The 23,460-nt window shown below is 44.2% G+C and overlaps 1 protein-coding gene across 2 annotated transcripts in view; it reads right to left on the bottom strand.

The window, feature by feature from the left end:
- SQRDL (sulfide quinone reductase-like (yeast)) overlaps positions 1-23,460 on the bottom strand; it is a 60,482-nt gene that overhangs the window by 10,392 nt on the left and 26,630 nt on the right. For both annotated transcript variants that reach the window (XM_014548761.1, XM_014548760.1), the window contains exons 2-7: positions 19,566-19,812; positions 17,136-17,306; positions 12,887-12,940; positions 10,192-10,386; positions 7,818-8,027; positions 925-1,108 (exon numbers count right to left, since the gene is read on the bottom strand). In XM_014548761.1, the coding sequence (XP_014404247.1) occupies positions 925-1,108; positions 7,818-8,027; positions 10,192-10,386; positions 12,887-12,940; positions 17,136-17,306; positions 19,566-19,799 (1,048 nt within the window). In that variant the 5' untranslated portion in view covers positions 19,800-19,812. The remainder of the gene's footprint in view (positions 1-924; positions 1,109-7,817; positions 8,028-10,191; positions 10,387-12,886; positions 12,941-17,135; positions 17,307-19,565; positions 19,813-23,460) is intronic.

Genomic DNA, 23,460 nt, shown 5'->3' on the forward strand with positions numbered 1-23,460 from the left:
GACCCTGGTCGAGGCACATGCAGGAGGCAACCAGTCGATGTGTTTCTCTCACATTGATATTTCTCTCTGTCTTTCCCTCTCTCTTCCACTCTCTCTAAAAATCAGTGGAAAAATACCTTTGGGTGAGAATTAACAAAACCAAAAAAAAGTGGAAAAGATATGCAGTGGGTTTCCTTGAAAGTCTTCCTTAGGTTGAAGTAGTCAGCAAAAGTAATGCAACAGGAGCTGCATGTGTACAATTCACACAAAACACTGCCGTTCCCGTCAGCAGGGAGGTCTGCGCTCTGCAGCAGCCACAGAGGACAGCTCCTGTCTGTGCAGGACAGAATGTACAAGGCAATGCTCCCCATCACTGCTAGTGCAGAACACCGAGGCGAAGAGTTTAGTTTTCCAGGCGGAGACCTTACTGGTGTACCAATCAGGGCACGCTCCCTGTGTTTGTCTTAACAGGACAATTTTCTGGTCTGCAAGCATTCATTGACTTGCATGTGTTTTCTGGGGAAACAAACACCTCCCTAACTTTGCGGTGTTTCAGGCAGAAGAAAAATAGCCAACCTGCCTGGTGTCACAGACTGGGAAGGTCAGGGATGAGCGTGTGGCACTAGGAGAAGTAACAGAACTCCCGAGAGCTGGGAAAGTGGGGCCCTCTCTCGAAGGCACTCTCCCCTGAAAACAACCTCTCTGACCTAGAAAAGGCAGAAGGGGTCATGCTACTCTGATACAAAGCCCTCAGCACATTCTTCTTTACACAATACTAAGTTCATCAACATGATTCTGTGTCAGGGAAGTCAAAGTCATTTTTAACCCAGAAAAGTTTCCTCATTATTCGTGGAATGCTATTTGTGCCAAATTATTGTTTCAGTTACGATGGTGCCTTGGGGTGACATCATTTGAAGGGGGGAGAAACGCTGCACGTTATCTTACCTACGGCAGCGGCGGTCTTCGACGTAGGAAGGTTGGTGCAGTCCCCGATCCCAAACACATTTGAGTACTTCTTGTGCTGCAGGGTTTCTTTATCCACATCCACCCAGCCAGCATCATCAACCACAGGGCTCTTCTTAAGGACATCAGGGGCACTCATTGGTGGTGTAACATGAAGCATTTCGTACTACAAAAAAAGGAGAGCATCCAAATTTGTGTTTTTTCCATATATCTACAGCCCCACAAGCTCTGCCCCCGCCTCCCTCACCCATACACGGCTTTGGCTGCACCAAGCACTACATAATTGGTGCTTATACTAATCTACACCTTCTCCAGGATCTTACAGGCTCCTTTGGAATCTGGTGATAAAATAACTAACCACTCTCTTGGTTGACATTGTCTCCCCATAGAGTCCACATGATTCCTTTGGCAGAAGGCCTGGGGGAATCCAAGATACTGGAGGGAACCTCACTAAGGTTCTGAAAGAACCCATTGATGTTTCTCCTGTCACTGACACTAAAACAAAGGGGCTGGCTCATTTCAGTTGCTCTCTCCCTGACTGTCATCTACTGACTTGTAAAGTCTGGGACTGCAAAGAGGTACTCCAAGTCCTTGAAACTTGTCAAGGCTGTGTTAGGAGCTGATAAGTGAGTGGCATTCCCAAATATGGGTCAACCCTCAAAATAAAGGAAGCAGTCACAACACCAATTTAAAATGAAATAAAGGTTGGTAAGAATATTGCCTGGCAACTTGGAGGAAAGAGGGGTCTGATTCAGTATTGAGTTTACTGAACAGTGTAGAAGGCAGGGTGGATTCCCCCACTCGCCCCCAAATACCTCTGTCAAGATTACCCTTGGCAATGGTGCACTGGCCCGTTTTTTGTTTCTTTCTGTACTATTCCTCTACTTTTTGTAGTTCATCCTTTTTATTCTTTTAATTTAATTTTAATAAATTCCATCTAGAAATTCCAAATTGATTCAAATGTTCACAAAACATTTTATTAGGGTGAAAATTTTAGCATTTTAAGACAATTCCAACCTTGTGAGAGTCAATAGCCCCTAGTTCCCATAAGGAGGTTCATCAGGACTTGTTAGTCATGGATGACACTAGAAGCCTTGTATTTATTCCCAATTTCAGACAATTATAAGCTTCGTTAACCCTAAGGAAGAAGGAGTGCTGAAAAACGCTCAGTGCTGCCCTGCCGGGTAACCTTGGGTGGCTCTTTAGGGACGTGGGTCCCTGAGGCTGGGTCTGTTAATGAACGTGGAGACGGAACACGCCTGTGGGATAATGGAGGGAATGGTCAACAACCATCACCCACCAAATCATTAAGGCCATGTCTGCACTGCACTGCTTCAGTTAACTACAACCACTTTTTTAAGCTGGTTTAAATCTTATGAATTCCAGATATCTTTCTAGAAGTTCAATATTTTTACATAATCATTGTAAAGGCAAGACTATTTACTTGAACTAATTAATATCCTATGTAAAAGAAATACTAAGCAAAATAATAAATATAGACCATCTTCTTACACCATACACAAGAATAAACTCAAAATGGATTAAAGATTTAAATGTTAGACTCAAAACTATAAAAATCCTAGAAAAAATATAGACAGCAAAATATCGGATATTTCTCGTGGCAATATTTTTTTCTTATATTTCGTCAGACAAGGGAAACAAAAGAAAAAATAAACAACTGGGACTATATCAAACTAAAAAGTTTTTGCACAGCAAAGGAAACTGTTAGCAAATTGAAAATACAACCCACTTAATGAGAGAATATATTCATCCATGATATACCTAATAAGGAATTAATATCCAAAATTTATAAAAAACTTATACAACTCAACACTAAAAAACAAACAATCCAATTAAAAAATGGGCAATGGACCTGAATAGACACTTCTCCAAAGGGGACATGCAGATGGCCAATAGCCATATGAAGAGATGCTTAACCTCACTAATCATCAGAGAGATGCAAATTAAAACCACAATGAGATATCACCTCACAACTGTCAGAATGGCTACTATCAATAAATTAACAAACAACAAGTGTTTGTTGAGGAAGTGGAGCAAAGGGTACACTCATGCACTGTTGATGAAAATGCAGATTAGTGCAGCCACTGTGAAAAGCAGTACGTAGTTACCTCAAAAATTAAAAATGGAATGCCTTATGATAGTGAATCCACTTCTGGGAATACGTATATCCGAAGAAACCCAAAACACTAATTTGGAAGAATATATGCACCTCTATGTTCATTGCAGCATTATTTACAATAGCTAAGAAATAGAAGCAATTTAAGTATCCATCAATAGACAAATGAATAAAGAAAATGTGGTACATATATACAATGGAATATTACTCAGCCAGAAAAAAATGAAACCTTGCCATTTGCCACAACATAGATGGACCTTAAGGGTGTTATGTTAAGTGAAATAAAGCAGGCAGAGAAAGACAAATACCATACGATTTAACTTACATGTAGAACTTAAAAGATGAAATAAACAAACAAAACAGAAACTCATAGATACAGAGAACTGATGGTTGCTAGACAGGAGGGTAAGGAGGATGGGTGAAAAAGGTGAAGGAATTAAGAGGTACAAATTGGAAGTTATAAAAAGTCACGTGGAGGAAGACAGGGTAGGGTGGGTAGGAAGCGATCAACCAATGAACTTGTACGCATATATGTATAGCCCATGGACACAGACAATGGGGTGGTGAGGGCCTGGGGGAGAAGAGAGGATGGGAGCAGGCTGGAAGAGGTTAATGGGGGGAAAGGGAGGACTTATATAATACTTTCAACAATAAAAATAAAAAGTCATGTGGATATAAAGTGTGGAATAGGGAATATAGTCAATAACCCTATATAATAAAAGGGTAATATGCAAATTGACTAAACAGCGGAACAACCAGTCGCTATGATACACACTGACCACCAGGGGGCAGATGCTCAGCACAGGAACTGCCCCCTGTTAGTGCACTGCCACAGGAGGAGCGCTGCTCAGCCAGAAGCTGGGCTGACAGCTGGTGAGCCAACGGCGGTGGCAGGAGCCTCTCCCGCCTCCATGGCAGCGCTAAGGATGTCCAACTGATGGCTTAGGCTGTCAGTCGGACATCCCCCAAGGGCTCCCGGACTAGGAAAGGGTGCAGGCCAGACTAAGGGACCCCCGTGTCCCCTGCCCCAAGTGCACGAATGTTGTGCACCAGGCCTCTAGTATTGTGATAACTACCTATGGTTTCAGATGGATACTAGACTTATCAGGGAGACCACTTTGCAAATTATATAAAAGTCTAATCACTAGGATGTACACCTGAAACCAATATAATATTGTATGTCAACTGTAATTGAAGAAAAAAATGAATAAGAAAATAATTTTTTTTTACCAAAAAAAAAAAGAAAAGAGTAGTATTGGGTTTGAGAAGATAATCTGACCTGACATCCTATAATTCAAAAGGGACACAAATATCTTCTTTCTTTACAATCCCTTTAGAAGAACAATAACCATTTATTTATCCAAGTCCCTATCAGTAAGCTCAACTACCCAGAACACAGCTGAGAACCAAAGTGAAAAAGACCAAATAACGAAATTAAGTTCATGCACTCAAGCTCATACACTTTGCTCAAAACAGTATGCTTTGGGCCCTCACTCATGACTCATTCACTTTTACTTTACATAAAACTAAACATTTGGCTCTCTCATTTTCCATCCAGTAAAAAATTGGAAGCAGCAATTAAAAAGGCCACATGCGGGAGAGACTTCCAAAGTCACTTACAACGTCTTGAGAGCTCCGAAAGAAGAAAACTGGAAAACTACAAAAAGGACACACACAAAATCAGAGTAGTCTGAGACGCTTCTGTAAGGTGCTAACTAGCCCTAAAACACCCTAGGACCGTGGTCGGCAAACTGCGGCTCACGAGCCACATGCGGCTCTTTGGCCCCTTGAGTGTGGCTCTTCCTAAGCCTTAGGAGTACCCTAATTAAGTTAATAACAATGTACCTACCTATATAGTTTAAGTTTAAAAAATTTGGCTCTCAAAAGAAATTTCAATCGTTGTACTGTTGATATTTGGCTCTGTTGACTAATGAGTTTGCCGACCACTGCCCTAGGAGCGTAACTGTATGAATATGAACTACTCATAATGACCTTGAGCTGGGGCAAATAGATGCTACTCAGCCTGGGAATCCTGTGACACCAGAAAGTAAGAAAGTGCTCAAAAATACGATGGGGACATGTCACAAGGACATTGGAGCCATCTAAAAGGGCTCCTCAAATCTGGGGCAATTTGTGCACCAAAGTAATTAAAGATAATGATGAATTATAAACATTGGGAGGAAAGGAGGAATTTAGGAGTTCTTACTAATAATGAATTAATAAAGAGAGAAGGGGGGGGCTTTTGCTGACAGAATGCCAAGAGCCTATTGCTAAAATTAGAGAAAAGGCTGGAAAATCATCATTTTGCAACCACTGCAGTAGAGATTGGATTAGATAATGATGAATTATAAACATTGGGAGGAAAGTAGGAATTTAGAGTTCTTACTAATAATGAATTTAATAAAGAGAGAAGGGGGGGCTTTTGCTGACAGAATGCCAAGAGCCTATTGCTAAAATTAGAGAAAAGGCTGGAAAATCATCATTTTGCAACCACTGCAGTAGAGATTGGATTAGGCAAAAAATCACCAATGGATGCTAGATCCAGGGGGAAACTTTAATGAGAAATAGGATGTTTACATGTTCTTAAAGTGTCTCCCTACAGACTTATCAGTAGCAAGGGAGAAAAATAATAATTATATAATGGAGAAATTGGTTCATATCTTGACTGGTCTAAATGAACATCATCAGTGAGGGGCAGCTGAACACAGTGTGCTTTCACCCTAGAAGGACACATCGCATAAGCAGCATTTCAGTCTAAAACTCATAACCTGGCCCTGGCCAGTGTATTCAGTGGTTAGAGCGTCAGCCTGAGTACCCAAGGGTCACGGGTTTGAATCCCAATCAAAGGCACATACCTGGGTTGCGATTTGCTCCCCACTCCCAGTTGGGGTGTGTGTGTAAGGCAATCAGTCGATGTTCCTCCCTCTCTTCCTCCCTTCCTCCCTTCCTCCCTTCTTTCCTCCCACTCTCTCTGAAAAGCAATGGGAAAAAATACCCTCAAGTGATGATTAACAAAAAAATAATAACAATAATAATAATAAAGTAAAATAAAAAATCATAGCCTGAAATGAATCACAAGAAAACACAAACAAAACACAAACCAAAAATGAAGAACATTCTATTAAAAAAATTAAAGTGTGGGAAGGGGGCTGTATTATTCCAAAATGCCAGTGTCACAAGAAACATTCCAGATTCAAGGAGACTAAAGAGATACCACAATTAAATGAAATACCTGAGTATAGACTGGATTCTGTCCTAGAGGGGAGAAGTACTATAAATGCTATTGAAAACAAAACTGGAGTACCAATGGTAGATTAAAATATTGCATCCATGCTAAATATGCTAAGTTGATAGCTGTACTGTGGTTATGTACGAGAATACCCCTATGTCTTAGGAAATTTACTGTGAAGTATTTAGGGGCAAAGGGCTATGATGTACGTAACTAACCTTTCAATGCTTCGGGGAGAGGGAGAGAAATGAAATGATAAAACAAATGGGATAAAACTCTCTATTAAGTTCATCTAGGTAAAGACTATATACAGGTTTATATTATTTATACATTTACTATTTTTATCATGGCAACTTTCCCTAAGTTGAGATTATTTCCCCAAAAAAAGTATTTAAAAATTATGACCTTGAGTCATCAGTAAGATTTTAAATACACTCACGTACAAAAGACAAGATGTATGCAATTTATTTAGAAAGAACTTGACTTAAAAGCTTATAATGTAAAGTTTTGATGTTTAGAAGACTAATCTTTGATTCGAAAAAAAATTCATTTTCATGGAACCTTTTCTTACCTCTAAAAATGCTGAATAAATAAAATACGCCTGTGCACTGTTTTCTCACTGCTAACAGTTCTTGCCAGAATGACAGAAACAAAGGATTCCTCCATGCATGCTTCTCCAGCCACCTTTTCATTTTGTTTTTACTCCTCACCCTCCGCTACAAAGGTGCTGCTCTTCCCACTCACAGAAGAAAGTGAGACACAGAGAAGCCAAGGCCATGTACAAAGGCTAGGCCTTCCCAAGCAGGGGGTTGCTCCACCAGACCTTTCCAAGGGCTTTAAGTGCTTCCTTTCATGCGCAGGTGAAAGATGTTGAAAAGACAGCCTCTTCAGAGTGAGAGACGTCCCTGTCATTCTTGAACTAACCACAATCAGGGCTGTTTTTCCCATTCTATAAACTCCATCAATCACCAGATCCTGCATGTAAGGAAGCCCTTCCAGAACGCTCGGCTGTAACTGAAGTTGTGAAATATCTGACTGCTTCAAGTGGCTCAGTGCCAAGAAAAGCAGAGACATAAAACAGAATAAAGCCCTAACCGGTTTGGCTCAGTGGATAGAGCGTCGGCCTTCGGACTGAAAGGTCCCAGGTTCGATTCCAGTCAAGGGCATGTACCTTGGTTGCGGGCACATCCCCAGTAGGAGGTGTGCAGGAGGCAGCTGGTCGATGTTTCTCTCTCATCGATTCTAACTCTCTATAAAAAATCAATAAAATATATTTTTAAAAAAACACAGGATAAAAATCTACTTGGTACCAGTAGATAAACCCTCCTCCCTCCCATGAACACAGTCTCCTACCTCTTTCTCTTCCCCACCCATGTTGGTCCACCCTCCTCCATCACTGTCCTAAGATGCTCATTATAACCAGCCTCCCTCAGTGCACAATGGTGATGGGCAGGGAAATAGGAGCCATCCACAACACTGTTCACCTGACAGCTCAACCTCGCCACTCACAGAAATCACTTGGGTCTCTCCAGGTTTGTCCATGTTCTCAAACACAGCCTCTTGTTTATCGGCTCGGACTTCAATGAGATTTTGCTTGTAGTTCACAGTGAGGTTCCGTTCCTGGATGATCTCCATCAGGGCATCTGCATACTTCTTAACCCCAAAAATCGATCCAAGGGAAGTGTTGAAAATGATATTGGCCTTGGATCGCTTCCCTGTCTGAGAAAAAGGAAAGAATAGAAACACCAACACCAAAGCATTACTCCAGCCACCTTTTGTTTTGTTTTTCAACTGAGACAAGAATTAAACCCTTCAGAAGAGACCTCGCCGGCTTTCTCTACCCCTTTACCCTGGTGGGGTGAGGTGTGGACCAATCCACTACCTCCATCTTATTTTCCGTCAACAACACAGCAACTAAGTGCACACCTGAACCAAAGGGTTGAGGTGGGCACTGTTCAATTGAAGGCCAGAGGTGAGATTTCTTCTAGGGGAAAACAGAGCTGATTGTTTACTCATATACTCATTTGCTCATTCAATCAGTGATGATGTGATGAGGTCCTAGAGCTGCCCAGTCTGTTCTCGGCGCTGAGGGACAGGAGTGAACGACACGAAGGCATGTCCCCTTGGCTCGCACACCCCAGTGCTGCTCAGGTCTCAGAGAGGCTGGTATTCTCCCCAACACCTACAATCTCAGGAAGGTCTCTCAGACCACCCAAGAGTTGGGAAGTGAGTTAAACAAAGAGAATTTCCAGGAGGAACAGCTAGTCTCTTTTTCTTCTGTCCAGCTCCTTGTAGGATTTGCTCACCTGGATCTCACTATTTAGAAGAAGCTAGGTGAGTAAGAACCTCAAATTGCCAACCCGGAATTCTCTAACCCAGAAAGGCCTTTCTTACCCACAGAAATGATGACTTAATTCCCCACCCGAGGGGTTGGTGCTGGTCTCCATGACTCAGGTGAAGCCTTCCCAGTGCTGGGTTCCCAGCGCGCATTCAACACCTCCTCCCTCCCGTAGTCCCCTCCCCTTCTCCTCACCTGTCCCCTTACAGAACCATAGGCTGCTCTGAACCTGCACCGTCTCGAGTGGGACCACACTTTAGTAAACCTAGAGTGACACCCTGCAGAGGGCAGGAGGGCCAGGGCAGCTCCCCCAGCTTCACACCACGTGTTCTTGGGCTGCAAACCCGACACAGAGGGTGTGTGAGCAACGTCTCTAAACAGCATCTTAGTGGAAAGAGACAAATCTTTCCACTGAAGTTCTACGCGAACATTATTTTTTTCCCCTTTAGAATTGGCATTTTTTCCTATTATACTTCTAAAAATGTATATAAGAGCCAGAAAATATTTATAACCTTAAACTTGAGCTGAGGATATTATTATTTGAAGTTCTACACGAACATTATTTTTTTCCCTTTAGAATTGCATTTTTTCCTATTATACTTCCAAAAATGTATATAAGAGCCAGAAAATATTTATAACCTTAAACTTGAGCTGAGGATATTATTATGTATAAAAATGATCAATGTGCAACTAATTGTCTAACTATATGAAAATATTTAAGCAGTCTTTAACATACCTCCCCAGGGGACTTTTATACACACATTAAAAGGTATGTTACAGCCCAGCTGGCGTGGCTCAATGGTTGAGCATTGACATATGAACCAGCAGGTCATGGTTTGATTCCCAGGTTGCGGGCTCAATCCCCAGTGTGTGGTATGCAGGAAGCAGCCAATCAATAATTCTCTCTCATCATTAATGTTTCTATCTCTCTCTCTCCCTCTCCCTTCCTCTCTGAAATCAATAATATATTTTTTAAAAAGTATGTTACAAAGACTATTTAATAATCATACAAACTTAGTTTGTATGTACAGTATGATTGTAACCATGTTTTAAAAAAACATGCATAAGAGCCCTAGCCGGTTTGGCTCAGTGAATAGAGATCAGCTTGTGGACTGAAGGGTCCCAGGTTCAATTCTGGTCAAGGACACATGCCCAGGTTGCAGGCTTGATTCGCGGTAGGGGACGTGCAGGAGGCAGCCAATCAATGATGCTCTCTCATCATTAATGTTTCTCTCTCTCTCTCCCTCTTCCTTCCTCTCCAAAATCAATAAAAATATTTTTTAAAACAAAACAAAAACAAAAACATGCATAAGAAAAAAATGGAAAGTCATGTCAAATTGATGATACCAGCTGTATTAAAACAATTGGATTATGATTGTCTTTTTCCTTTTTTCTATTTTATGAACTTCTAATTATATAATTTTGTACATATGTAACAAGAAATAAGAAAAAGTATCTTGACATGGATAAAATGGAATTCTGGCACTCAGCAAATTAGTACCGTCTACTCCCCCACCCTGTCCTGTCCCTGGAAAGGAAGCATACCTTCCTGAAATAGTCTTCCGATAAGTACATGATCTTCTGTGGGGCCCCAGCACACTTTACGGGAGTGTTTGGAAAGGTAAAGATGGCATTGCCCTCCTTGAAGTCCTGCAAAGCTTTCCATGTCTTCTCTACCGTACCAACTGAATAGTTAGACCCTATTTTGGGTTGGGAAAAACCTTCAGGTAGGCCTTTAATCTGCAACAAAAGACACACACAAAAAAACACATTTTTTTACCATATGATTTTACTTATATGTTGAATCTAAAAAACAAAATAAACAAACAAACAAAGTTGGAACAGACTCATAGATGCAGAGAGCTGACCGGTGGTTGCCCAAGGGGGTGGGGATTGGGGGACTGGGTGAAAGAGTTGAAGTGATTAAGAAGTACAAATTGGTAGTTATAAAACTGTCATGGGGATGTAAGGCACAGCATAGGGAATATAGTCAATAATATTCTCATAATTATGAATGGTGCCAGGTGGGTATGTAAAGCATATGATTGTTTAACCCCTAAGCTGTATGCCTGAAACCAATATAAAACAAAATTGAATGAAAACTGCAAAAATAAATGTTTAACGGAAGTGCAAATGACTTGCTTTGCCATTTCTACAGCCTCACAAGCATTTCAGTACAATTATTAGCCCACAGTCCTCACACACAATGCAGCAGGCAGGTGGGTGTAGCACCCAAGCTGCAGACTGGACTCAGCCCAGAGAAGCCCCTCTGCCTCCCTGGCCTTGAGACCATAATTTGAAAACATCTCTTCCCACCATCGGAGTAAAGGCAAGAATCCAGGCATATTTGTGTTTGGAGAACCAGCTGCCTTACTGGGAAGAAGAAGGGTGACCCTTGGTAAATTAACTAATATCTCTACAAGAATCCAGGCATACTTGTGTTTGGAGAGCCAGCTGCCTTACTGGGAAGAAGGGTGACCCTTGGTAAATTAACTAATATCTCTAAGCCACTCAAAGTGTGGTCTCAGGACCAGCAGCACCAGCACTACCTGGGAACCTGCCTGAAAATGCACATTCTCAGCCCCCACCCCAGACCTACTGAATCAAGAACTCATGGGCAAGCCCAGAAATCGGTTTTAACGGGTGATTCGGTGGGCACTGAGGCTTGAAAAGCTTACGCTCACCACCTGTAAAGGGGGATAAAAGTAACAGCTCCGTAGGGCTCTTGGCAGGAGTAAATGAGACCATGTGTGTCAAGTGCTGGGAAAAACTGAACCACACAAGGCGATGCTCTGTAAGCGGTAGTGTATTCCTGCCAGTGAGATAACCGGGTACTTGTCTTAAATGCTGTAGGTTCACAGCCTGCAACGAAAATGGCACAGATTGAGGTAAGAGACTCAAGCACCATTTCTTCCAGCAAGAGAAGGAAACTCTCAAACACACAGTCATCAAGATGGGCTGGTCCTTCAGAACCTTCCCAGGCTGTTGTCCAGAAGATAGGCCACCTCCAGGGTGGACACCAACCCCTCTGGTCTCAAGGAAACAGGATCCTGTGATCGCCTCCATCTCCCTCAATGACAAGGGCAACTATTCCTCTGATTACTGATCACAGCTCCTGCTATGGTTCAAGTAGCTGTAATATTAGCAGTTTAAATATTATTTCTTGGTTTGCTGCAAAAAGCTGCTAAGGACTCTCAGCACTGGTCTCTTCAGTCCTCTCAGGCGGCACAGGAGCTCCGGGGGGCAGGGGAGGGGAGGGGTTACCGCGGAGCTGCGCCATCTGTGCTGCATCACCACTTCGGGGTCTTGTGAGAGACAAGGACCTCCCAGAAGGTGTAATTGGCACCTTCTCCACAGTCTACTCCACAGCTTGTCATTCTGTGAGACTCATGGCCAAGCCACCATGACCAAACTCATCACAACCTTCACACCAACACATGGCTTCTTCGAACCATCTCAGGACACGCCCCAGGACACTGTCACCACCCCCACCCTGGACATGTCATGGTTTGGGGGGTTTTTACGCAGAAACACACTTCAAAGATGAGTCTTTCCTGGGCCGACTCGGATAAGGCCCTTGCCTGTGTCACTCGGCTTTATGTGCTCCAACTATTCACCCAGCGTCCCCAAGAAACTTCTGGAAATCATAATAATTACTGACTTACTCCATGATGTTTTAGAAAACTGAGCTTGAATGTCACAATTGTCAGACAGCATCCAGATCCCTAGCTCATGGAAAAGGGAGATCGAAGGAACTTCCAGGGTAGAAGTTATATTGCGCTGGTCACTTTGACCAAAAACACCCAGCCGCCACAGGGCAAAACCCAAACCTCTCTCCAGCTCCTCATCAACTAACTGCTGGCATTCTATCCTTAAAGTCTGCTTAGAAATTCAAAATCTAAATCTCACTTTCAAAGGAAAGTTTAACCTGCAATACCGCCAACTCAGTCCCACATAGAAAGGTAGTTTTCTTGTAAGTGTGGAAAAGGCTGCTCTTTTGCATGAATTCCCACCAGAGCATGGACATGTTGACTTATGATTAAAGCTTAGAGCTGGATCATGTTATCATTAACAGAATCTCGGATAAGACGTTTTTAAAACCATAAAAAGACTGCTGAGAAATAAAACTAGAAGAGGATTTCTTAGTACTTTTTCTTGTCAAAAGAACATAAAGACACTCAAGGCGGTGCTTGATCTTGGCAGAAGTAGGCCAGGGAACACAGAAGTCATTTAAACGTACCTTCCCATAGTCCAGCTGGATTCCGAGAGCAATAATGAGATATTTGTAGGAGATCTGCAACACAAAGCAATGCCATTTAGACCAGGACCCAAACAGTGGCAGTCCCAGGACTGACTCAGGCCCCAGGTGAGTGGGGCCATCACAGCATTTCCATTTTTTTTTATGTGAATGACTTGGGGCTGTGGGTGGTGGGGCAGGGTGTGTGTGTGTTGAGGGGGGAGGGAGGGGGCCGGTACAGGCTCCAGTCTGCCATCACGCCCATCATTCTCACACCTCATTGCTTCACAAACATTGCATAACCTGCCTGGCTTCTGAGAGCTGAGCCTCCTATATTTTCACACAGTGGAGAATGACAGCAAAGAGGCCACAGCTTTCTCTGCAGGGCTTGTGTTAACACTTTTTCATGTTGGGGAATGACTTTCTAATCTTAAAAATAATCCATTTTCTTTTAATAGGGTAAAGTGTGAATCCCTAGCAAATCTGGCCTGTCAGATGGATGGATTGATATCATAACTGAGAAACTGCTCTTTTGAAGGCCATTGAAAAGGAAGTGATACAGTGTATCTCATATTATTTAATGATCTGTTTGGAACTTAAAAGTCCCCTCCTTAAATATGGGTATTGTGACTATTCATGCTGGGAGCAAAAGTCTCCCTACTTATTATGATAGAAATGTGGGTTGCAAATGGGGAGGAAGAAAAGTTGAAGAAAAAAAAAAGTCAGCAAGAAGGATGTAAAGTAAAAGGACCTGCCTAGGAAGCTGAAGGTGAGATTGCAATGAAAGTCAGGGGCCCAGAAAGGACATCAGGTGATGACGCTCTCTCTCCGTTACTAAACAGAGAAGCGCAGCACACGGCCGTGCAGATCACAGTTAAAGAGAGGGGATTCCAAGATGCAGGAGGCTTGACTCACGCTGGGGAGCAACAGGAGCAAGTCACTGAAGAGGTCCTGCCCTGGGACCCAGATCAGCTCTGTGGTCACGACCACAGTGAGGCCTTCCTATGACTCAGTCTTAACCCAGTGCACCTGTCGAGCTATATAACAGTAATATCCTCCCCACCACATCAAACACTCCTCGAGGATAAAGGTTGTGTCTTACTCCTTATATTCCTAGAGTCTAACATAGTCACCAAGTTAAAGTGAGGAACTCAGTAATGTTTGTTGGATGAATGAATGGATGGGTGGTTGATTCCAGCTGCATGTGAAAATACAATTTATCAAAGTGGATAATAATATATACATCACCATCCCTGTGATTTGCCTATCCATAGACAACGGGTGCCCTGAAATTCCTTGTTCTGTAGGAAAGTGTACTGGGCCCATTAAATGGCTGGGGGAACTGTGTTGAATCTTCAGGGTATATGAGGTCAGAGGTAGCATGAGGTCCAGGGGAGATGATCTACAGGTAAAACATATGCCCACTGTCAACAAGAAAAGCCTTTGGTCTGTGTGTGCCCTGATGTTTCTATTAGAGCACAATATTGATCATTTTTTAGGAGTAATAATAACAGATAAGCTTAAGATTACAAAAAGTCAGTAAGGGAGAATAAACCCTAACGTAGCAAAGAATAAAAAGAAAGCCTCAAGTGTTTGGATAAGTTCAGGTTTCCAGGCCAGATGACCTAAACCCTAAGGAATTGAAAAACTTGTAGACAAGACTTTTGAGCAACTGCAGAGAACAGTACAGACCTCTCCAGAAGGCTAAATATGGGTAAATGCTCTAATTTTATCCAGGGGGTGGGAAGGTAACTAACAACTTAGCAAACAGGATGTTCATCCAGTTCAACATTCCAGGCTCATCTACTGTAGTTTGGAAAAAGAAGAGCACTGACATGGATTCATTTTGCAACCCTGCTTTCACCAATAACTATACTGGCACATAGTGGATTTTCAATAAATACCTCCTTTTCCTTTTTTTCATGTATTCTCTTAAAAATAATAACAGCAACATTTCTTGAACATCGACTTTATGCAACTGACAAGGTATCTCCCATGAGATGCTATACGCAGATTTCAGATATGACTATGGAATACTTTTGCCTTAAAAATCCTGGAATAAAGTCCCACCATCTTGCACCAACTTCTTCCTCAGCCCTAAAACAAGACACTGCAAGTTCCCTAAGGTCTACATTTGAGAGGTCTACCCAGGGCTTAGAAGTGAGAACACCTACCAATGCCTTCCATTCTCTGAGATGAGACAAGATTATGATCCTTAAATGAGCACAAACTCAACCACAAAGGGCTCTGAGTGTTTCCTATAATGTAAAGGGGTGTGATCAAGGGGGCAGACACTGCTCTACCAGAGGGCTGATGAGGGTTATAAGACAGAGCTCTCCTGGCCCCATGAGCCGGCAGCAGATGGCAAGGGAAATGAGCCCCAAAGCTCAGTCTTGAGAACTGAGAACAATTTTGTGTTTCATTCAGACCACCCTCCTGGAGATGCAGGGGAAATAAGAAAGTTCATCAACAGGGGGGAAATAACATAAGAATTTTAACTTAAATAAATGTATATTGTATTAAATAATATATTAAATATTGTTTGTTTGTTTTAGGATGGGAGAAGCCTGACTTGTGGATCATATGGAAAAAAAAGACCCAGAGGCTTGAACTGACCCCAAGCCCAGCATGAATCAGCCTGTGGCAACTGTCGCTACAAAGGTAAATGCTAAATTAGGCAGCATCTGACTGTGGGAGGGAGTGGGGCCACGCTATTCTGGGCTGTTCTGCAGAGTGGCTTCCTCTTCCAGGAGCCTTTTTCATGGAGGGGACAGATCAAGGGGGACACTGCTCTACCAGAGGGCTGATGAGGGTTATAAGACAGAGCTCTCCTGGCCCCATGAGCCGGCAGCAGATGGCAAGGGAAATGAGCCCCAAAGCTCAGTCTTGAGAACTGAGAACAATTTTGTGTTTCATTCAGACCACCCTCCTGGAGATGCAGGGGAAATAAGAAAGTTCATCAACAGGGGGGAAATAACATAAGAATTTTAACTTAAATAAATGTATATTGTAATAAATAATATATTAAATATTGTTTGTTTGTTTTAGGATGGGAGGAGCCTGACTTGTGGATCATATGGAAAAAAAAGACCCAGAGGCTTGAACTGACCCCAAGCCCAGCATGAATCAGCCTGTGGCAACTGTCGCTACAAAGGTAAATGCTAAATTAGGCAGCATCTGACTGTGGGAGGGAGTGGGGCCACGCTATTCTGGGCTGTTCTGCAGAGTGGCTTCCTCTTCCAGGAGCCTTTTTCATGGAGGGGACAAGTCCGATGATGTCTAAAGTAGGAGAAAGAGGGTCATGAGGGGACTGAAGACCATGGAAGATGATGGAAAGTGGGGACAAGGGGACAAATCCATCTGAACAGAATACTGACATAGACTATAAGAACCATCTTCGAATAGTTGAAGGGTTTCTCCTCACAAGAGAGAGAAGACATTCTCTCCCACACTACAGAAAGAACAAGGCATAAGGAAGGTATTAAGTCCCATAGCACCCTGGGGGCCCAAGAACCATGGGAGCCTGGAGCAGGCGGGGTGCAGCATGATGGCTGCACTGCCTGCCGTGGTCCTGGGCTCAGCAGCAGATGAGGGGACATGACATTGCAGATGGCTTCTGAGCCTGTGGTCTCACCATCTGCTCTCATCCCCTTAATAAAATGCAGGGACAGCACTTTCTGAAAAGCTTTGACCCCTGGGTGGTGGGGGGTGGAAGGAGACTTCTAAATGATGCTGATCCATTTTGAGCCTCATGCTCCAGCAGCTGCAATTCTCCTGAGCCCTGGTACAAAGCTCAGTCACATGGGTATTTACTGCACTGGCAGAGCGCCCCCTGGTGTGACTGGGATGATATTTTCCAACATTCCCTTCCTCTGGGAGGCCAGCTGCCAGGGAGAGAAGCTGGCTGCTCCAAAGGGAAAAGGAGGAAGGTGCCTGCTATTTTAACACATAGCAGTATTTGCTCAGTAAACATTCAGATGCGAGACACTGTGCCAAGCAATAGGGCAAAGAGTGGGTGTCCACAAATACTTGTCTTAGTTGTTTATTAATTCAACATCCTCAGTCCTTCCATCTGTCCCACCCTCCATTCACCACACACTCTACCCTCTCAAGCAGTATTTACCACACACACATACATGCACACACACTTATATATACCACTGTCTCACCAGGAAGCTGACCAGTTTGATAATAGCTGTGCATGTCATACAAGCCTTCAGATTAACAAAAGCCAAGGGATCCCAGCGGTTACCTCCTTGCCGGTGTCTGTGCGGATGCAGTTCTTGTCTGGGTTCAGCTCAGCCACTCTGTCTTTGATCCACTCCACACCAGATGGAATCACACTTGCTGTGGGACGGCCAGATGAGGACAGCTGTTTGGCACCAGCACCCACCAGTGTCCAGATGGGCTGGTAGAAATGTCTCTGAGAAACAAAGTTTAGGAGATTCGTTTCCATTTGAGGCTGACCAAAGTGTCATAGCTAGAGGCACCCGAGCTAATACTCCCTCCTGACTCTTGGAGCATCACACAGAAAGTCTCCGGGTTGTCCTCCCACCACCCCTCCCACTGGTGTCTCCTATTATGTTAAACTCTGAAGAGTGGTCACCTACAAGAATTCTGCCAAGATCATTTTTAAAAAAGCCATAAACTACCCTGGCTGATGTGGCTCAGTTGGTTGGAACATCATCCTTACACCAAAAGGTTGTGGGTTCAATTCCCAGGCAGGGTACATACCTAGGTTGTGGGTTCAACCCCGCTGAAGCATGTATGGGAGGCAACTGATTGATGTTTCTCTCACACATCTCTCTCTCTCTCTCTCCCCCACACACACTTTCTGTCTCTCTAGAAAAAAATTAATAAAAACATATCCTCAGGTGAGGGTTTTTTAAAAAGCCATAACCTATCATTACCGACCATTGTATTATTTATTGCTGACAGTTGATTTGGGGCTTAACATGTACATGTTACATATACATGTATAATGTAGACATTATGGATACATTTACTATGTGCACAGATATAAAGAAAAATTAAGTCCAGTAGCATAATATGGTTCCTCAGATGTCTGTGGGGACTGTGGTAAGTCTGAAGCTTACAGTGACTCTGGGGATCCTCAAACTCTATTAGTTTCCAACTGTGTTTGCCAAGCCCATGGAAGACGCAGACAATGCCTGTCAACCCTATCAGAGCCTCCTCCTTTCTTAGAGGACTTACACCCAAAGCCAGGAGACACCAAATGCTACCGCATAATGCCACATATGCCCAAACACCTTCTCAACATTGCCCAAACACCTCAGACTGGCTGGACAGAATTGTCAGCAGCCACAGAGAGGTGACAAGAACTGAGGAAGGGCCTTGCAATCTCCCTACAGCCAATAACGGCTGCGATCCCGAGGACAAGGGGCAGAGGACTCCAGCTGCAAGAGCTGAACAGTTCCAAGTCCATCTTGAACAGATAGAGGAATAAGAACAAGCCCGGATGTTTTATAGACTACAAACAACCATCAGCTCCAGCAATCACTAAACCAGATACAGGAGGGAAAGTGCCAACCGCCTGAGCCACTGGCAGCTCCTTCGAGAGACTCCTGTCCTGCACGTCCTCACAGACATGATTCTGGCCTCCTGAACTGTGTCCAGCGCCTCCGTCTCATTACAAAGAGTAGCCCCTGTGCAAGGGTTAGCTACATTAGGCCACCTGACAGGGCTCTCAGACCACTCTCATTTATAATGCTGTCCTGAATGAGTCACTTTAAAAAGGAGAGTAACAGAGAGCACCTCCCAGTCTCCCCTCCCATCACAGCACACCCGGCTGAGATTGCAGGGAGCCTGGGCAGCCGCCCGGGTACTGTGGAGATGACTTGGAAAGCAGGGTGCCTTTCTCACCCTCCCCTGCCCACCAAACAGGCACCAGATCCATTCTGCTCCCTGCCCCCAAGGACACAGTTCCCAACTGTACATGCCTGGTTCCTTAGGAAACCTTAGACAAACCACCAGAAATCTTGAATACTTATCCATAGCTTTTGAACAATTTTTAAATGTTTTTTCATGAAATAGTGCCTTACACATAAACACTTCCAAACCTCCCTCCTGGTAACACTTCCCAACTTCCCTCCCGGTGTTTATTACCTTTTTCTGCCTTATAATCTATTTCTAATTCCTTGCACTTAAATTTCTGAAACCCACTGACACCTTCCCAGAGGCCTCCCTGGGCCTTCACTCATCACCTCTCTCCAGACTGTACCACAGACAGGAAAGAGCAATGACCACTGACTTTCCTCTGGACATGATGTTGGAGGGAGAGGGTTTCCCGGGTTGAGATATACTAAAGTCCTGACCCGGGTACCTAGGAACGTGACCTTATTTGGAAATAGGGTCTTTGCAGATGTAATCAAGTTAATACTTATGAGAGAATAAGTATCTATTGTTTTAAGACACTCCATCTGTGGTAATGTGTTAGCACAAGAAACTCATACAGAAGAGAACATAAAAAGCCAAGGGATCTGTTCTCTCTCCCTCCCTCCCTCCACCTTCTCCCGTCTTTTTGGACTGCCTGATTGCTGTGCCCAGAGGAGAAGCACTAACCCGGGGACATGACATCCCACGCCTGACAGTCATCCCCACCCCCTATCGCACACACGCACATGCGCACACACACACATGCACCCAGGAGGGGGAGACTTCCCTCGCTGGGCTCAATGATGGCCACATTCTCTGCACCCACTCTCTTCTTCATGCGGGAGGCCATGGTGATCCCACCGCTGCCCCCACCCAGCACCAGCACCTCATGGTAGTTCTTGGCCGCCAGGCTGGTCCCTGTGTGCAGCTGAAGTGGGCTGGCCTGCTGGGCGCCCAGTTTGAAGAAGCAGGTAAACAGCCGGGCATGGGGGCTAGACACCACGGCCACCAGCGGGGTCATCTTCACACTGGATCTGGATAGAAAGGAACAGATGAGGCTATGAGTAAGGAAGGGACCAGTGTGCGACCAAAGCATTTTCCTCCGGGAGGAAGGGGAGGCGGGCATCTGGCCAGCTCCAGCGGGTGCCCACCACCTCCCACACAACCACCTCCCCAGCTGGCTGTGGTCCCAAAGTCTCCTGACACCACAAGATTGTAACTAACAACTGGCTGAGCTCCCATTTCTCCCCTTCCTCCTCCTGTCAGGACATCTAGGACTTTGTCCATCCAAAAACCCCAGGGCCTCCTGAGTGCATCCGGCAGTCCCCCATTCTCCTCTCAGGCACACGCCTCAATGCTTACTTTGGTTTTTTAGTCCATCAAAAATGGACAAGTCCACAGCTAGACAGACACCTGCACAAGTCCTTGCCATAGGGCCCCTAAGACCTGCTGAAGCAGAAGTAGTCCAGCAAGAAACCCACCTTCTGCAACTCGGTGTTCACACCAGGGAAACCAGGGACTCGGCCCCACTCAGAGAGCCTTCTGGCTCTGCCTGCCCAGGGACACACAATTCAATCAAAACATGGGCAACAGACACGCAAGCAAAGGCCCTCCACACCTTTGGCAATTTCAACCAGTTGATAAGGGAGCCATAAAAAGATCCCTGCCTGGTATCATAAAGTTATGTTTTATGTAAAGAATCTGCATATGCTGCTGACCAGTCAGTCTTTTATTGTATGCAATCAGTAAGCAATCTCCCCTTCATAGTTCCTCCGAGAGACGGGCGTTTCTGCTCTGAGCATTTAGTGCTTTGGCAGTGAGGAAATGAAGGCTTCTCAGACGTGGGCCTTGGCTTGCCCCACCCACAGAACTGGCCTGATTTCTTGGACACCATGTACTTGTATAACTGCAATGCCGCTCTGGGTATTACTGTGCCCCAAATTCCGCCATCAAGTTCAGTCCTTTGGGTTCAACACTGCCCCAGGAACCCTTTATTCAAATGCAAGGACCCAGCTGGGGGTAACCCTTCTAGCTGCTTAGATCACTAACTTCTTAATGGGACCAATTTCATTATATTGTTTTTTCCCAAAAAAACTGAAGAAGGGGACAGCTACCTGAGGGGATTAGAAAACGCTGAGAGGGAAAAGGGGCTCTGAAAGGAAGGGGGAAAGGCCCTGGCAGAGGGAGAAATGACAGGAAGTGGAAAGGAGGTTGAGTGCTGCCTTTAATTAGGATGAACTTTATTCGGAGGTTTTGGCACTCTGACAACTTCTTCAACAGTTCAGATCTGAAGTGACACAGCGATTTGGGACCCACAGAAAGTGAGGCAGGCTCATACATTGTTGCTGCAAGTTTGAAATCTATAAGACCCTTCTAGAAAACAACATTTATCATCCTTTGACTCGGTATGTCCATTTCTGGGACTCCAGTCTAAGGAAGTAGCCTCTAATACGAAAGAAGACAAACCTTTACAAAGATGTAGCTCAATGTTCATTCACAATATAGGGTCAACCCTCAGTTAACTGGTTTGTGGATTGATCTGATTACATCCAGGTCACAGAAAAAACTTCGCACTGGCCAGGGAAAGCGCAGGTCCCAGACCGTTTCTACCAAGGTTAACTTATGACCACTTCCATTTAACATAGGGGGTTGGGAGAGGTAGGGATAGCAGTCTGAATGTCAAAACTTTGGGAAAAGGTTAAGTAAAATACGGTTGCACAAGATGATTATATAAAGACTATATAAGTCCTTCCAAATTATGTTTACAAAGAGCATATAGAATGTTTATGTTATGATCAGTACTGTATACAAACTGGAAATACAATATGAACAATAGGAGCTCAACTATGTAAGAAAAAATGCACTAAAAAAAAGCAAAATGTTGCCCTAACTGGTTTGACTCAGTGGATAGAGCTACGGACTGAAGGGTTCCAGGTTCGATTTCAGTCAAGGGCATGTACCTTGGTTGCAGGCACATCCCCAGTAGGGGATGTGCAGGAGGCAGCTGATCGATGTTTCTCTCTCATCGATGTTTCTAACTCTATCTCTTTGCCTTCCTCTCTGTAAAAATATCATTAAATCATATATTTTTTAAAAACAATTTTTTTAAAAAGCAAAATGTTAACACTGGGTGAGCGGTTTTCTCTGGGTTTTAGGATAATGGGTGATTTTCATTCTTCTGCTTTTTGTATTTTATGAAATTTCTACTATATACATATGTTAATGTTGTAATGATAAGCATTTTTTCCTTTTTTATTAGATTTATTGGGGTGACACTGGTTAATAAGATTATATAAATCTCATGTGTAATTTCTATGATACATCATCTGTATTTTGCACTGTGTGCCAACCACCCAAAATCAAATCTTCTTTTGTCACCATATATTTGGCCCCTTTACCCTTTACTAACCCCCCAACCTCCCTTTCCTCTGGTAACCACCATCCAGTTGTCTGTGTCTATGATTTCAGTTTTATATCCCACATATGAGTGAAATCATATGTTCTTAGCTTTTTCTGGCTGACTTATTTCTCTTAGTATGATATTCTCAAAATAAACTATTTTGATGATAATAACATAAGCCCTTAACTTGTGAGTTGGATACCATTATCATCCTCATTTTACAGATGATAAAACTGAAGCAGGGAGCAACTAAATGACTCCCTCAAGGTCATACAACCCATAAGTGGTAGACAATGATTTGAACCCAAGCATTCTGGTGCCAGTCCCTTTCTTAAATCACTACACTTTACTATGTCTGTAATCTTTATCAACAATGACAAAACAGAGCTAATGTGACAATGTTAAATGGAAAAATATATGTGTGATATATATATATTAGAGGCCCGGTGCACAAAAATTTGTGCACTCAGGGGGGTCCCTCAGCCCGGCCTGTGCCCTCTCGCAGTCTGGGACCCCTCGGGGGATGACCACCTGCTCGCTTAGGCCCGCTCCCCGGGGGATTGGGCCTAAGCTGGCAGTCAGACATCCCTCTGGTAGCCCAGGAGCCCTTGGGGGATGTCCACTTGCCATCAGGGAGCAGGCCTAAGCTGCAGTCGGACATCCTTAGCGCTGCTGAGGAGGCAGGAGAGGCTTCCGCCACCACCACTGTGCTGGCAGCCATCAGCCTGGCTTGTGGCTGAGCAGAGCGCTCCCTGTGGAACCACGCTGACCCACAGGGGGCAGCTCCTGAATTGAGCGTCTGCCCCCTGGTGGTCAGTGTGTGTCATAGTGACCAGTCATTCCCAGTCGGGCTGCTGTTAAGGTCAATTTGCATATTACCCTTTTATTATATAGGAAAGAGGCCTGGTGCATGGGTGGGGGCTGGCTGGTTTGCCCTGAAGGGTGTCCCGGATCAGGGTGGGGGTCCCGCTGGGGTGCCTGCCCAGCCTGGGTGAGGGGCTAAGGGCCATTTTCAGGCTGGCCACGCCCCCAGGCGACCCAAGCTCCCAGCCTCTCTCTTTTTTATTGTTTTCAGCACTTCCTTGAGCGGTATCTGGGATTTATTTATCTTCTATAATTGAAACTTTGTAGCCTTGAGCAGAGCCCAGGTCAGACCAGGGCAGTTGGGAAGCTTGGCTTCCTCCATCACCAGGGGTAACCCAAGCCTCCTGCTCGCTCCAGCTCCGTGGCCACCGCCACCTTAGTTGGGTTAATTTGCATACTCGCTCCTGATTGGCTGGTG

Source organism: Myotis brandtii, unplaced genomic scaffold, assembly GCF_000412655.1.
Source record: "Myotis brandtii unplaced genomic scaffold, ASM41265v1 scaffold521, whole genome shotgun sequence".
NCBI classification, from domain to species: Eukaryota; Metazoa; Chordata; class Mammalia; order Chiroptera; family Vespertilionidae; genus Myotis; species Myotis brandtii.